The sequence below is a fragment of the Anopheles merus genome, chromosome 2L (genome assembly GCF_017562075.2).
Source record: "Anopheles merus strain MAF chromosome 2L, AmerM5.1, whole genome shotgun sequence".
Taxonomy (NCBI): Eukaryota; Metazoa; Arthropoda; class Insecta; order Diptera; family Culicidae; genus Anopheles; species Anopheles merus.
In genome coordinates, this window is record NC_054083.1 from 18,846,694 (window position 1) to 18,862,098 (window position 15,405).

The window sequence follows — 15,405 nt, forward strand, 5'->3', positions numbered from 1 at the left end:
CTCTCTCCCCTTTGGCAGGATTGATCCACCCACGTTCACGACGATGGAGAGCAAAAAGCTGCAGCAGCTGCAGCAGGCCAACTCACACCTGGCGCCGATGCCGCAGATGAAGCCACCGCAGCAGGGCGGTGGCGGCTACCAGCACGGGTACGATTACGGCGCCACCGGACCGGCACCGGGCCGATCGGCCATGTATCCCGCCCAGTACCAGAGCTACGGCCAGCCGCACCCGTCGGCGTCGTCGCTCCGGTCCCCCTACTCGACCGGCAGTCCCAAATCTTCGCTCAGCACCAACAGCGGCGCACTGTACGGCGCCACGGACGGGGCTGATCTCTCGTCGGCCAGCGGGGCGGCCCAATCCGGGTATCACCTGCACCCGGCGCACCATCAACAGCAGCAACAACAACAACAACAACAGCAGGGTTTGCTGCACGCCCAGCATCAACAGTATCGCAGCAACACGCTCGGGCCCGGCGGCAGCGGCGGCGGTAGCTATGGATACGATCAACAACAGCAACATCAGCTGTACCGCGTTAGCTCCCCATCGAGCGGTAGTGGTGGAGAGCGGGAGCGGCTGTACCAGACCGCTCCGCTGGTACGGTCTGTTGGCGGTGGCGGCCCGGGTAGCAGTGGCGTCGGCACGCCCCACTCGGTGACCTCGGGCTCGACGGCCCACAACGCACCCATGTCCAAGCTGGAGCTGCAGTTCCAGCAGCTGCAGCGCGAGAAGATCCAGCAGCAGATCAAAACGGCCACGGAAGCGATCGCGCACCAGCAGCAAACGTTCGCACTGCGGCAGCAGCTCAACCCGCCCGTACCGAACTACCATCTGAAGCAGAACCTGCTCCAGAATCTGTCCCAGCATCATCAGCAGCAGATTCAGCAGCAGCAGCAGCACCATCAGCAGCAGCAACAACAGCAGCAGCAACAACAGCAACAGCTGCAGGTACACAAACATCCACAATATCCTTCACAAGCGCAGCAGCAGCAGAAGCAGTTAGCTCAGCAGCAGAAGCAACAGCAAATGCAAAAACAGCAACAACAGCAAATGCAACACGCAATGAAGCATCAGCAGCAACAGCAACAACAACAACAACGATATGCAGCGAACGGCGGCGGCGGTGGTTCACAGCATCGAAACGCGCCGCCATCGAGCTTGAATCTGCAGAACCACTGCCAGCCGGCGGCCAGCGAAACCGACAAGATGATGCGCTCCCACGTGCCATCGTATCAGGGCACGCTGGATTCCGTTGCCGCAGGAGGTGCCGGTGGTGCGTACGGAGAGGAAGGAGAATCGCTGTACCTGCAGCGAGCCGGCTATCAGCAGCATGCAGGGATGGCCAACTCGCCGCCCGGCGGTGCCGCTAGCGAAATCATCATTCAGCAGAACATTCCCGGGCAGGTGGTGAACCAAGCCTGCCAGACGCAGATCAGCTCGATGGTGCTGGCGGGCAGTAGTAACGCAGCCGGGCAGCAGCAGCAGCAGCAGATGAAATCCTCCCCCTCGGACACGCTGTCCAGCCCGTCGCACGATTCGAGCGAGCGGAAGCGCAGCGCGGGAGGCCAGCAGCATACGCTCAAATCGCCCGTCACGCGGCGACCCGCCAACGCGCCCGTTGCGCTGGCCGGCTGGCTGTACAAGCAGGGCTCGGACGGGCTGAAGGTGTGGCGCCGGCGGTGGTTCGTCCTGTCCGAGTACGTGCTGTACTACTACAAGGGGCAGGAGGAGGAGAAGCTGCTCGGCACGGTGCTGCTGCCGTCGTACAAGGTGTCCGCCTGCTTCCCCGAGGACAAGATCTATCGCAAGTTTGCGTTCAAGTGCGAGCACGCCAACATGCGCACGTTCGTGTTTGCGGCAGAGAGCGGTGAATCGATGAGCCAGTGGGTGAGGGCGCTGACACTGGCCACGATGATGATACAGCCGGCGGGGGCGGAACAGGAGGAAAGTCTCTCCCAGCCGCAGCAGCAGCAGTACAGCAGTGGCAAAGCGGGCGGTACTGGGACGGAGCTGCTGTCGAGTGATTCGAGCGGCGGGCCTCAGTCGCACGGGTCAAACGATACGATGAAACTGATCCAGCAAGCGAGTGGGAATGGCAGTAGCAGCAGCAGTGGTGGTGGTGGAGGAATGTCTGCACTCAACGATAGCATCTCCCTGCCGCAACCGCTGTACGCCAATGCTCCACCGAAGCCGAGACGCGTCAACGATGGCGGCTACTCTTCGCCCAGCCCCGAACATACGATGCTGCACGATCGGTACGATCAAATGGTGCAGCAGCAGCAGATGCTGGCCACCGGGGGACAATTCCCCCCGGGTGCAGTGGGGGGCGGTTCCGGCCCGCCGAATGGAGGCATGGTACTCGGCAGCAGTCGAACGCCAGCCGCACTAACGGCCCATGCGATTTACGGCGATCCGAAGCGAATCGAACGCGACCTGTACATTCAGAAGCTGATCGAGCAGCAGCAGCAGCAGCAGAAATTGAACGCTTCCAAGCAGCAACAACAACAGCAACAGCAGGGAATGCAGTCCTCTCCCATGCACGGTGGTGGGGTACTGCGTAGCGGTGGCGGTACCGGAACGAATCCCTTCCTGTACCCGAGCAACGATCGCCGGACGCCGGACACGTACGGGCCGCCCAATTCAGCGATCGATCCCAAGCACATGTCCGACTATGAGGACATCTACAACCTAACGATGCTGTCCAAGTCGCTGCCGGCGAACGCGATGGAAGCAGCGGCGGGAGCAGGGGGTGTGGCAGCCGGCGGGACAACCTACAAACGGCCGTCCAGCCCGCTGCGCTACGAAGGCAATGGAGCGTTTCCGGCATACATGGGCGCCGCAATGTACAATGCCGGCCAATTCGAGGTGAGTGCTGATGAGAATTACCGTTTATAATTGTGATTAGATTTGAATCGGCCTGGGTTGGCTGGAGACATACTTGAATGCGTTGTTACAGTGTGTGCAGTGTGTGTGTGCTTCAATTGGGATCACGCATCCCGGGTCTGATCAATTTCACTGTACTGTTGGCTTTTCCAATGCATTCCAACGACTTTCATGTGAACGAATTAAGTGTAATGACTTGTGGTACAATGTCGTTTGGTACAGTACATGCGCATATGGCAGTCAATTTCGGGCAGAAAATTTCCAATTATATTCGTATCTTTTAGACAGTGCAGGACTGCGCCCTACATTAGATAGCTTGACTCGCATTTCGGGTTTCCAAGAGATCGAAAATCAGCGTGATTTCAAAAAGACCCAATCGCAAATGTGGGTTTCTACCAGGGATTCTTGTTACACAGTTACTTGATGGCTGAGTTGAAGCTAAAGAAATATGGGCGGTCCCCGAGATACACGGTTAATGGGGACCGAAAACGGCAACAAAATACCTTGTATCTCAAATTTCCGCGTAAGTCGAAACTCGTGATTTCTAGTCAAAATATCACTAATTTTCGTGTTGCAAGTAGGACGTTTTATCCACCTAATTTGATTTGATTTGATATTATTCTGACTGAATATAAGAGTTTTCAACCATTTGAAATGGTTTTTAACATTCGATCAAAAGGGAAATTATTTGACATTTGACTATTGATGTGTCAAATCAGTACAATGTGCTCAAAGCAAACCGCGTATCTCCGAATCTGCGTATAAGAGGTACGGAGTAACTCGGGGACTTCCTGTAACTCATTTTTAACCTTTGTTTCTATGACCAAAAATACACCCTCATCTTTATGACCACCTACCCGGGTAGGTAATACATTTTATAAGGGAATTTGTAATTTTATTGGTCAAAAAATTTCTTGTTTAACTTATTCTATGCAGCTATAATAACAATACTTGTTTTCATGTTATAAATTTATGAAGTATGGCTTTCAGTTACATAAATTGAATGCAAAGCAATTAGTTCAACTGACACTAATACACCGCCATGTCTTCCCGACTGTCGGGGCAATCATTTATTCTATGTGACTTTAGAAGAATATTAAGAGCTAGAAAACTTTTGGAATAGATTCTATAAATATAACTACATGCATTGCTATACAAATCATTACAAAATTAGCGACTAATTCAAACCAAAATCCTTTATTGTATGTATTACCTACCCGGGTAGGTGGTTATAGAAGTAAGGGGTAAAAGTTGATTTTATTTTTTAAAGCACATTTAAAAAAATTGAAAAATTCTGAATTTTTCACCACTTTTTTAAAACATGTTTCTCTAGGCATTCTAATTTTTTTGGATCGATTCGATAATCCAGTAAAAAGTTATAATAAAAAGAATAAGCAAAACATACCCGGGTAGGTGGTTATAGAAATGAAGGTTAATCTTCAAAATGCTGAACGTTCCAAGCAATTCCCGGTTATGGAACATCGAATATAGATGCTCGTCACTATTGGGTCGAAACCTACAATAATCAACTGTTTGCACAAAAACCTTTGGCGAAATCTTCACAATGTCTTAAATAAGGACATATATCGCCATATCCAGGTTTATCGGAGGACGCTCTCTCTCTTTTGTTGGCCTGAGCACGAGAGAGCACATTGTTCTGACATGGCCCGGTCAACAATCATTTTGCAGGATGTTCGGTCCCTGGCTGCAGCCTTCCATCCATGTGGACACCCAAACTTTGACAGGTCTCGCTTCGCCTGATCCAACCATCGAGTATGCTGTGCTCCCCTGCGCCTTATGCCAAACTGGGGATTGCTGTGGAACACCTTCTTGGTGGGGCATGAGTCCGGCATCCTCATGGCATGCCTTAGCCTTTGCTCAGCAAGCTCGTGGTTCATCCTTCTCCTCCACGCTCCATGCTCGAAGACACCGCCAAAGATGGTTCGGAGGATGCGTCGCTCAAACACGCCCAGAGTTTTTGCATCTTTCACACGGATGGTCTAAGATTAGTGTCCATAGAGGACCACCGAGTGAATCAATGTGCGATATATATATCTCACATTTCTCATCTTCTTCTCATCAATGAGTCCTCGGATTTCGCTGCTGATGTCGTTTTCCGAAGTAACGACCGTCCCAAGATAGTAGAACTCCTTCACTACCTAGAAATTGTCACCGTCAACTAATACACTGCTTCCCAAATGATCTGAGTCTCCGGCAAACAGGCACTTCGTCTTCGTCGCATTGATTCTCAATCCAATACTTCGCTGCTTCGCGTTTGAGTCCGGTACTGCTCAAACACCTGCGCTGTTGTCCTGCCAATGATGTCGATACCATCCGCGAAGCCAAGACTTTGGAGAGACCGGTAGAGAATCGTGCCACGGATGTCGTTGTCTAGCCCCGCGCTTCGAATGACAACTTTCAGGGCGATGTTGAAGAGCAGACAGGAGAGTCCGTCACCTTGCCTCAGATCTCTGTGAGATTCGAACGATTCCGACGTCAAGTTCGACATTCTCACCTTGCACAGCACCCCGTTCATGGTGGTCTCTAAGTGTGCGTACAAACGGCGTCCACGGGCCTGCCCAAGCCCGAATGCAGAGCCGATTGCATACGATTCTATCTTCACCATTATCATGAGAGGGACAGGGCTTATACCACGAACGTACCCGAAAGGTATGCGTGCTTTACCCATCAGGATCTAAAGGCAAGGACAAGGCAAAAGAGACACAGAAAAGTTTGCTCACGGCTACACATGTCCTTTTGATGCGTTGTCTATGCGTCTTGCTCAGTATCACAGCGGCATACGGCAGGTAAGCAGTAGAAATGCTGCTACATGATACGCACACATGTTTAACAAACACAACTATCAGCTACGATCAGCTGATGTATTTCGAAGGTAAGCCTCTCCGGCCAAATCTTGAAGAGCTCGGCCGCCAGTCCATCGCTGCCATCAGACTTATTGCTTTTAAGTTGCTTGATGGCGCTGGCAATCTCATCCACAGAGGGCTGGGGCACCTCGTCGTCTGCATTATTGCTGTAGCTTGTCTTACTGCTCTGCTGCTGCTGTGATGGTTGCCATGTTTTGCCGCTTGCGCCATCCTTTCCTGCCTCTACTCCATTCAGAAGTCCTTCGAGGTTGATTGTTATTTCAACCAAAAAAAATTGAATCAAATTGTATGATTCTTGAGATTAAGAACTTTATGCTGCGATCGTAATGCAATAACATGACTGTTAAATTAGCTTTATTTTATTCATTTGTATTAATGTTGTTTTATTGACATTACTACTCTACAGCATCAGTCACCGGGAGCTGCTGGTCAACATCCCCAGCACGCCCAGATGCGTGCACGACCCATTCCACCGAGCATTCCGCGGCCACATTCTGCAGACTTTCTGGACTACGAAGCGCGCCATCCAATGAACCAAGCAGCCGGCGGTGTGACCGATGAGCCAAGCCCTGTCCATCGCACCCCACGGCCCAAATCGAGCCTAGACATCAACCGAACGCCCGATCACTACTACTATTCCGAGGCCAGCTATGCCGAGAAGATGCGCCTGCAAAGCGCTTCCTACCTGCAGCGAACAAATAACCCGGGAGCTGGGGCGTCGCGCAAACAACGATCCGATGATATGCAAGGTAAGGAAGAGATTTGATTCGATATCAAATCAAATCGCTAAGTTCTCCCACCACTTCAATTTCCACTCTACAGGATTGTTTGCCAGCGGTACGATGCCCCGGGATGGACTATACCGGAGCGGCAGTGGTAAAATCATGCAGCTGCAAGCATCTGGCCAACAGGGTGAAGATTATCCGCACGGTGGCTCGCAAAGTATGCCCCGGCCGTCCGCTACCGACCATCGGACCGGTGGCACCGGTCAGGGTCGTCCCACCGTCAGCAGCTTAAAGAAGCAGGGCACCGCCCAGCAGCAGCAGGAACAGTTTGCCCGGTCGGCAAGCGCCCGGTTGCCCCGCAAGGAGGAAGATTCGTCGCTGCGAGACGGCGAACGCAAGCGGGAAGAATCCATGAAGCGACTGCTCGAGTGGAAGCAGCGCATGCTGCAATCGCCGCTGACGAAGAAAATCGCCAGCCAGCACGCGGCAACGATGGCATCGGCCGAATCGCTCAATCGTGGCTCCAATGCTAGCGTTGGTGGTGGTGGTGCCGATCGACGCAACGAGGACATCTACGGTCTGAAGGCGGACGCTGAGGCGCTACTGCGCGGGGACTACTACGCATCGAGCTACGAACGCCAGTCGGTGGGTGATCTGACGGCCCTAGGCTCGGTGACGGCCGCCAGAAAGCATGGGGGCAGTGCGGTCAACATTGCGCAAGCGTCCTCGTCGGCGTTCGGCAGCCAGATGAAGCTGAACGGTGACTACAACAGCTACTCGTCGGACGATGAAGGTAAGGTGTAGTGAAGCTGTGCATCTTGATCCACTTGATATATATACTGCACTGAAATGATACTCAATACTGACGTGTACACGTAAATGGTCTAACAAAATGCCCAGCTTGCTGAAGCGCACTAGTTTGTTTCTTCTTCTCCCGTTTTTTTTTGATTTTGGCATTCTTTCCTCTTTCTTCTTATCTCTGTGTCTCTGACTGTGTGCGCTATTTATATGTTGGAGTTTCATTAATTTAAGCTTTTTATAGTAATATTTCCGAAATTTTGTGATTTTTGTTCTGTTTTTTTGTTTACATTCGTTTCTTTTCCTATGCATTTGTATCTATTGTGCTCTTCTAGTGTTGGAATTCATACATGGGTTTCTATTACTCGTTTGCAATTTTGTATGCATGTTTTGTCATTTTTAGGTTAAATATTGTACTAAGAAAAAAAAATTACATCGTTTAGATCGCTTAGATCACTTTACTTAGAGTTGAACGTCCCCATCTCCTCCGGAATAGCTTAGCTGCTCTAAAGCGTTCTCAGCGCGTAGAACATAACAAACCACTCCTTTTTATCTGTTTCTTCCTTCTTCCTTCCTTTCTCTCTTCGCCTTCTTTACCATGTTCTGGATTTGCTTAGAAAACTGTGTTTCATCATCTATTATGCGTTGCGTTTTAGTGTGTTTGTTTGTGTGCGTGTGTGTTTCTTTTTGTTTTGGCCTTTAAATTTCGCACTCTGTTTTTTTTTTATACTAAGAGAAAAACAAGTCTTCGTCGATTGTAGAAATTTGTTGCACTACTTGTTCCACTGTTTTCCCAGTTTTGCCAACTGGGACAAATGGGAGGGAAAAACACAAACACGCGTGCGTTTTATTGTTTCATATTCACATGTATATAGATTGACTTCTTTATTGTTGTATCACTGTTTCACTTCTGGTTGGTGTGTTTTCTCGATACATTCATCTCTTACGCGAGACCTTCCTGCCTGGCAACGTAAAAATAGCCAAAGAAGAGCCAAGCTCTGGTACACACAATCAAAAGGTATGGAAATATGAGGAAAAGTGTTGTCTCTTTGTTTCGTTATTATCAAAACTGCATATATATTTATAGTGGGAAGTAAAGCGGATTGATGTTTTTCCTTCTCATCTCGTAACCGAACAACCGAACAGGTGTCTACAGTCTGAAAAGCAAATCCTGAATCAAGAGGAACGGTGATCTTATAGCCCTACACATCTTCTCATGTGACATCTCTCGTTTTTTTTTCAACACTTAATTAGTACTAATCTCATGTTACCTTTCTACACTACACGACCACTAGTTCTAATACTGGCCTGTACTAAGCCCTGTACTAAGTATATGTACAGTGTATCTGAAATGTATGTATCGGTTAGAGCTGCCTATGGCTTAGAAGGTTGATGGCGGGTAACATAAAGACACCGTCAGGTTAAATTAAAACTCTATCCTGACAACTGGTTAACCTTGGTTTCGGTACACATTGTTATGTATTTTGGTGAGCTTTTCTCTCTGTCCCTTTATCTCTAAACAAAAACAGTACAAAATTGTTAGCCTCTTTAGATCTATAATGTAGCGCAGCAAGGCCCTAAATGGTCCTTATTTAAAAAGGAAACGACAATCCAGGCTTATGGCAGGGAAACGTAAAGTTTTGTGCTACTAAAACCACCCCACTGCCCCTCCCACTCAACTCTCAACCCTACCCTCACCCGACTAAGAGACAGCAAAACCAAAAAAAAAGAAGAAAATCTGACAACACTTATCTCATACCATACATTTCTCTGTTGTATGTGTGTATTTTCATGTATTATATTAGATGGAAGAAATTTTACGCCGGCAGGAAGGTCATCCCCACTACTACTACCACTCGCTAGTACCGCTTCCGCGCAAGAGGTAGCGGACGAAGCACCACAACCACCACAACCACCACACAATTTAACACCACACACCCCACCCCACTGCCACCAGTTTAGGGAATTTCCACCGGCTGGCAGCAGCACCACTGACAATAACAACAGTACGATGCACGCATTAACGCAATCTTTTTACGCCGACCCGGCCGGCACTGGTGGCGGTGAGGGTAATGCAAGGAGGATGCTCCGCAAGGACGCTGGCACGGACCGAAACGGTCCACCGATCGCGCAGGAGGTCGAGCAGGGCAAATCGGCAGGACTGGAGACGATGATTGAGCGACAGGCTGAGGCAGAACAGACTGATGATGTTGATGATGATGATGATGGGGTGTATGAGGATAGTTTAGTGAATCACGCAAGCGTTAGCGCCAGTCCCAACCTCAGCGTGGACGCGAATGTATATGAAAATAGTTTTATCAAAGCGCCAAATGAGCGCAAGAGCGTGGAGAGGGATTTAGAGCAATCGAAACAGTTCAGCGACAGGGGCGGGTTACTTCGTCCCGCCACAAATAACCACAGCAACGATAGCAGTGACCAGCTGCCTAGTGATAAAGGTAGTGGTAGTAGTGTGATAAATGGTAGTGGGAACAATAACCCGTCGCTTGACGACAACCCGTTGCACATAATGGAAAAGGGAGGTTCGTCGTCTAATAAGCACGATCAGCAGTTACAGTCGTATGTTCCAGTTTACAAGCACAGCATAACGTCGCTGGGCATTAAAAGCTTACATTCCGGTTCGTCGAATGTTTCCAGTGGAGCAACAGGTATGGAAGGGTTTAAGGAAGTGTCCACTCCAACTATGAGGGAGTCTTTGAGAGAAAAGGACGTGACGGAGCACGGTAGTGAAAATTATTCCGACCAAGACATCGAGAAAGGTGCAGACGACGGAGAGGACATCTTCGAGTACACGGACGAAGATCTGGACGAGGCGCTGCAGCAAGCTGAACAGCCGGAGCCGGAACTGTCGCCCAAAGGCAACCCGTCCGCCGCCGAGCTACTGAGCCGCAGAGCGCTGGACGACGAACTTTCCCTGCAAATAATGGAAGGGCACTATATGCCGATGACGCCGCGCAGGACCGTAATCAGCTCGGCAAGCAGCTGCACAACGCTTTCGCTCATGAACGCGTCCAGCAGCAACACGCAGTCGTTGGCAGTTGGCGGAAAGTTACGACCCTGCGAAAGCCTGACCGCGATGGACATTCTCGACTCGATACAGAAAGGCAACGGAGAGATGCAGATATGCAACGTGTACGACGAAAGTACGTACATCGAGATGACCAAGGGAACGCACGGGAAGAGCGTGTTTGCCACGGCGGACGAGCTGCGGGGAACGACGTACGAGATGATCATGGTTCGTACGGATCCCGCGTCCCGATCGGCTTCGGGGAAGGGGGGGAGTGGCGGCAAGGCCGGCGAGTTTGGGCTGGGGAAAACTGGGCCACCGCCGCCGCCGGTCGATTCGGAACCACTGTACATGGAGCTGTCGCAGCTGCACAGTAACATCAATGCGCTAAAGGACACGAACCGGGCGCTGGCAGACGAAGCTACGCAAAGGGACGCGAAGAAGCAGGACAGTGTGAAGGGGGGGCATGAGGGGGGCCAAACAAAGATACTAACGGGCGGCGGGACGGAAAGCACGATCGAATTCGGTGGCGAAAAGACGAGCACAATGGTGCGGATGAAAAACGCAATGACCGTCGGTAGTAATACAGCCGGTAGTGGCGGCGGCGTTGGTGGTAACAAGAAGAAGAAAAAGGATAAAAACTGGCCCGACATCGTAATGCAGTCGAGCAAGCCGGAGGACAGTGACAGTGAATCGGACACGGCCGGTGGTGGTGACAAGGTGACGGATGACTGTAAGCGCATCGCCAAAAAGAAGCACGGTGGCAAAGAGAAGAAGCACCTAGCGACAACGAACAGTGCCGAGCTGCAGAGCAAAACGATGGCCCGGTCGCGATTCAGCCTGTCCGACACCTTCCGGCCGGCGTCCTACTATTTGGGGGCCAGTGGCAGTAGCAACAACACTCCGTTCGGTCTTCACGGCGGCGGGCCGGGCGACGGCACGTTTGACAGCTTGCTGGACAGTTCCGACAGTGATATCGTATCTCCGCCTCCGATACCGATCACTTCACTACCGCTTGATGAACCCGATGGTACCGGTGGTGGTGGTGGAAATGAAGGGAGAGTAGGGTTGCTTGGAACGGGCATCGATTTTGCCCGATACGCCGACCGGGAACGGTTTCGCTCGAGCGAAGCGATCGATCTAATTAGAAACCATCACGCCTCGCAGCAGGAGAAGCGACAGTCGGTGCAAAGCTTGGTCGCGGGTACGTCCAGCGGTGGCCAGTCGTTGGCCGGCTCGATGAACCTTTCGTACGGGATGCGGCGCGAAAGTGGCAGCATCTCTTCCAACCGGTCCAGTTTGCGCAGCAGCTCGCAGGGTCTTTTTAATAGCAGTGGCGCTGCTGGTAAGCCTGGGCGGGATTCACTAGCGGGTAGCGGAGCGGACCGGTATGACGGTGTGTCGCATGCGTCTTCCGAGTATGAGCTGCTGCTGCGGGAAACGGGAGCGAATGGTGGACGATCGACGACGATGGGAGCGAACAGGGATAATAGCGCGTCTGCCCGCAGCTCGATCACACTGTCCGAAACGAGCGGGTCCATCGAGTGGAGAAGCCGATCGTGCATGGATGTGTCGATGCGCAACAAACGGCGACCAATATCGGGCAGTTCCATCAACTGCCCGATCGAGCTGGCATTGGATGGTTGCGAAATTGCCAGCGCTGAGGTCGATCGCTACTCGCACAGCGTTGGCGGAGGAGGAGGAGGAGGAGGAGCTGAGATGAACAGCAACTCGTCCAACTTTTCGCAGAACGGGCACGACAACAGCATCTACTACGAGAATGTCGACATGCCGGGTCCTCCTCCGCACGGGTCGTCCGAATCGATCGGGCGCACCAACTCGTCCGGTCCGATTCTGAGCCCGCTGAGGGAGAAAAACCTCTCGCTGCACGATGCCCGCTGCCAGTCGGAATACCTCGGCACGGTGCTGGAGGGCCACAGTCTGGACGTAGAGAATGCTTCCCTTTCGTCGTCGGCCCTCGATCCGGACCAGCAAAGCTCGTGCACACTGCGCGGTGATTATGAGCGGGCGAATCAGTGCAACAGAACGATTACGCCGATCGAGGAGGGTGGCCTGGCGCACTCGGTCGTGGCCGAACCACTGCACAGCCGCAACAACAGTACACTGTCGTCGGAGGGTGCACCGTACTACTACTCCGATCTGCAGGCAAGGGCAGGATCACGCGAGGACGATCGAGTTGCGCAGCAGCATAGCCGTCAGCTGAGCAGTGAACGATGTGGAGGACCGACGGCGACGATCACCCAACCAGGCGACACGTTGAACAATCAGCGCGATCCGGGCGGGTTGCGCAAACCGACGACGGGTAGCATTTTTCACATCCACAATCCGCTGAACAACACGCTCAAGGCGGCCAACCTGTTGCTGCACGCGTCCGCCACCGAGAAGCACGCGGATATCGATCGGAAAAACATCTACGAATCCGACCGGATCGGGCAGAAGGACGTGAACAAAACGATTGCTGCGTCGCTGGCGGCGGGCGGCAGCAGAGCGGTGGCTGGCAGATCGGGTTCGTCGCTATCGATGGCCACCTCGAAGGATGGCAGTGCGGTGAACGTACGGCAGTCGACTGGTTCGTTGGGTGGTGGTTATGCAGGTGTCGTCGGTGGAGATGGTGGTGCGTATTCCGCAGGCAATGGTGATCCTGCTGCAGGATGTAGTAGCAGCAGCAGAAGAGACAGTGTGCAGATGCAACAAATGCTTGATACGTCCGGGGGTAACATCTCGTCCGGAGATCAGCTATGGGAGGAAGACACCCTTTGGCGGGATAACTTGCGCCGCGTGTCGCACATTCATGCCAAATCGATGGACAATCTTGATCATCTCGGTACGATTAGGTCACCATCGTCTGCTGCTCTGCTGGTGAAAACGATCAACCAACAGCAGCAGCAGGAACAGCGGGAAATGCAGGAACAAAGGTTGCGTGACGCACACCAGGACGCTGCTCACGGTGAAGAGACGAACCCCAAACCAATCGTTAAGATCAATCGGAAGGATGTGACGTATGTTAACGAGCATCTAGCACATCTGCCTGTGTCGAAAGCAGTATTCGGCGAACAATCAATATCGGCTGCTGCGGTTTCTAATAAATCCATCTTACGCACTCCCTTAGCAATTGAAGAAGGAGCGAGTGGCAATGGGGACGATGATGATGTGTATGTGCAGCTTGCCAGCAACGTGTCCTCCTCCGGTACCATCGTACGGGACGGTCGGTGGTCTTCGTCCAGCGGGCGTGATTCGGATGCGGTGTACGAGGTGCTGCGCGACGAAATCAACCGCTACGACATCAATCGCGAAACGATACGCCAGTGGGATTTGATGTCTAGCGGGCTGGTCAATAGTAGCAATTCAGCAGGGGGCAGCACTTCCAGATCGGGTGGAAATAACGGCAGTGAAACGTACCATCAAAAACCGTTGTCTGCTGGTAATGGTGGCATCTCTGGCAAACCGAACGCTCAACAGCCTGCCATGGAGAGTGCAGGTGATGCCATAACGTTGTGCAGCGCCGGCACTAGATCACTTGCAGCGAAACAATATTACTTAGAGGCGTGTGAAAAACCCCACGACGTTATGTCTGTGAGCAGTCTGAACAGTGGCAAGCACAGTATGGAAGACAGTAAGCGAAAGATGGAAACGTTGAGAGATAAATATAATTTGGACAGTGGCAAACACGTGAACGCTCGAATAGAGGACGGAAGAGGAGTAATGCATTTAGAAGATAGTTTGAATGTTAGAAAAAACCAATAAGAAAATTAAAAATGAGGAATTAATCGGATAGCTGAAACAAAAGCCAAAATCGTGTAAATAGCGTTAAACCTAACAAGCGAATATGCTGCACACTTTTTCACACTCGATTACAATAACAATTTTTGTATGATTGTATGCATAAAATATTGGATGCAAGATATTGTTAAAACTACCATGTACAGTATATTTTTCATATAAGATGTAATTACATTCCAATATGAATTGTGCGGTTGCGGTAATGTGCGAGAACCTCCGTTTACAAGGTGACACATGAAATTGAATAAGATAAGTTGGATAATAGCGCATTTATATTTTCCCTCAGTTATTATTGATGTAAAGTCTGTGCAGACACATATTGCAAATATTGTAAATATATATACATGTAAAAACAATGGAACAGTGTGAGCTTAAAATGTTTGTGTAAAAAAACCCAGATCATTTACGTTTTGTACAGGACATGAAGTAACAAGGTATGATGAACCATTGAAACACAATGCGAGTGCTCTATTAAAAATGAGATGATTTAACGCACACTATAATTTATTGCCAAAGGAGCAAAAAGTGTATTAACGGTTTCAATTTCTTTATTCCACTTTTTGCACTCTTTCCCCCTTTTTTCGCACCCCTTCTTTTTTCTCCAGCCTCGATATCGGTGCGGAATGTGTTCAACCTTCCGAAGGTCGCTCTAACGGTCAAGCCGGACCCATCCGATCCCGCCTACCTGCAGGCAGTGGCCAAGGGAGCGGGAACGCCCGGAAGCAGCTACTACGAGGGCATGATGATGGGCGCTGCTGCCGCTGACTTTTACGCCAGCGACAAGTACATTCGGCCCGACATAAGCTTCGAGTCGACGCACGACCTGTACACCCAGGCCCAGCTGCAGCGTGCCCAGGAGCTGAACCTCCAGCAGCACTATCAGCTGCAAAACATCGATCGAAGCTTGGCAACGATGCAGGACCAGCAGCAGCTGCCGCAGGACGCTTCCCCGCAATCGCCAATGGCTGGTAGACCCGATGGGCCGGCGCACTGGTCGGCGACCTCCACTACGGCAGGTGGTGCTGCTGGCAACGAGCCGGGTGGATATATGAACGGTCGTATGAACAGGGAGGCCTCCAGTGAACGATTAGATGCGAAGGTAAGATTGGGAAGGAAGATAACTAGCGAGGTGTGGTACAGGATGAAGTGGTCGGAAGGTTTATCAAGAAGTATGTTTGTGTGTGTTGACAGCATGATCGTTGCTAACTGCAATTGTTCCTTCCGTAAACGAGATCTGTGATCTTCAAAGAAGTTTTTTTGTTTATGATACTTTCAAGCAAATGTGAAACT

At 51.1% G+C, this 15,405-nt stretch overlaps 1 protein-coding gene across 13 annotated transcripts in view; it reads left to right on the forward strand.

Annotated features, from left to right (window-relative positions):
• Positions 1-15,405, forward strand: part of LOC121594380 — a 34,530-nt gene that overhangs the window by 8,994 nt on the left and 10,131 nt on the right. For 9 of the 13 annotated variants that reach the window (XM_041917566.1, XM_041917564.1, XM_041917563.1 and 6 more), the window contains 4 exons: positions 19-2,863; positions 6,173-6,515; positions 6,589-7,284; positions 9,095-14,652. In XM_041917566.1, the coding sequence (XP_041773500.1) occupies positions 44-2,863; positions 6,173-6,515; positions 6,589-7,284; positions 9,095-14,079 (8,844 nt within the window). In that variant the 5' untranslated portion in view covers positions 19-43 and the 3' untranslated portion in view covers positions 14,080-14,652. Of the gene's footprint in view, positions 1-18; positions 2,864-6,172; positions 6,516-6,588; positions 7,285-9,094; positions 14,653-14,720; positions 15,215-15,405 lie in introns of those variants that run through there. The other 4 variants (XR_006004959.1, XM_041917568.1, XM_041917569.1 and 1 more) reach the window with 1 other exon arrangement.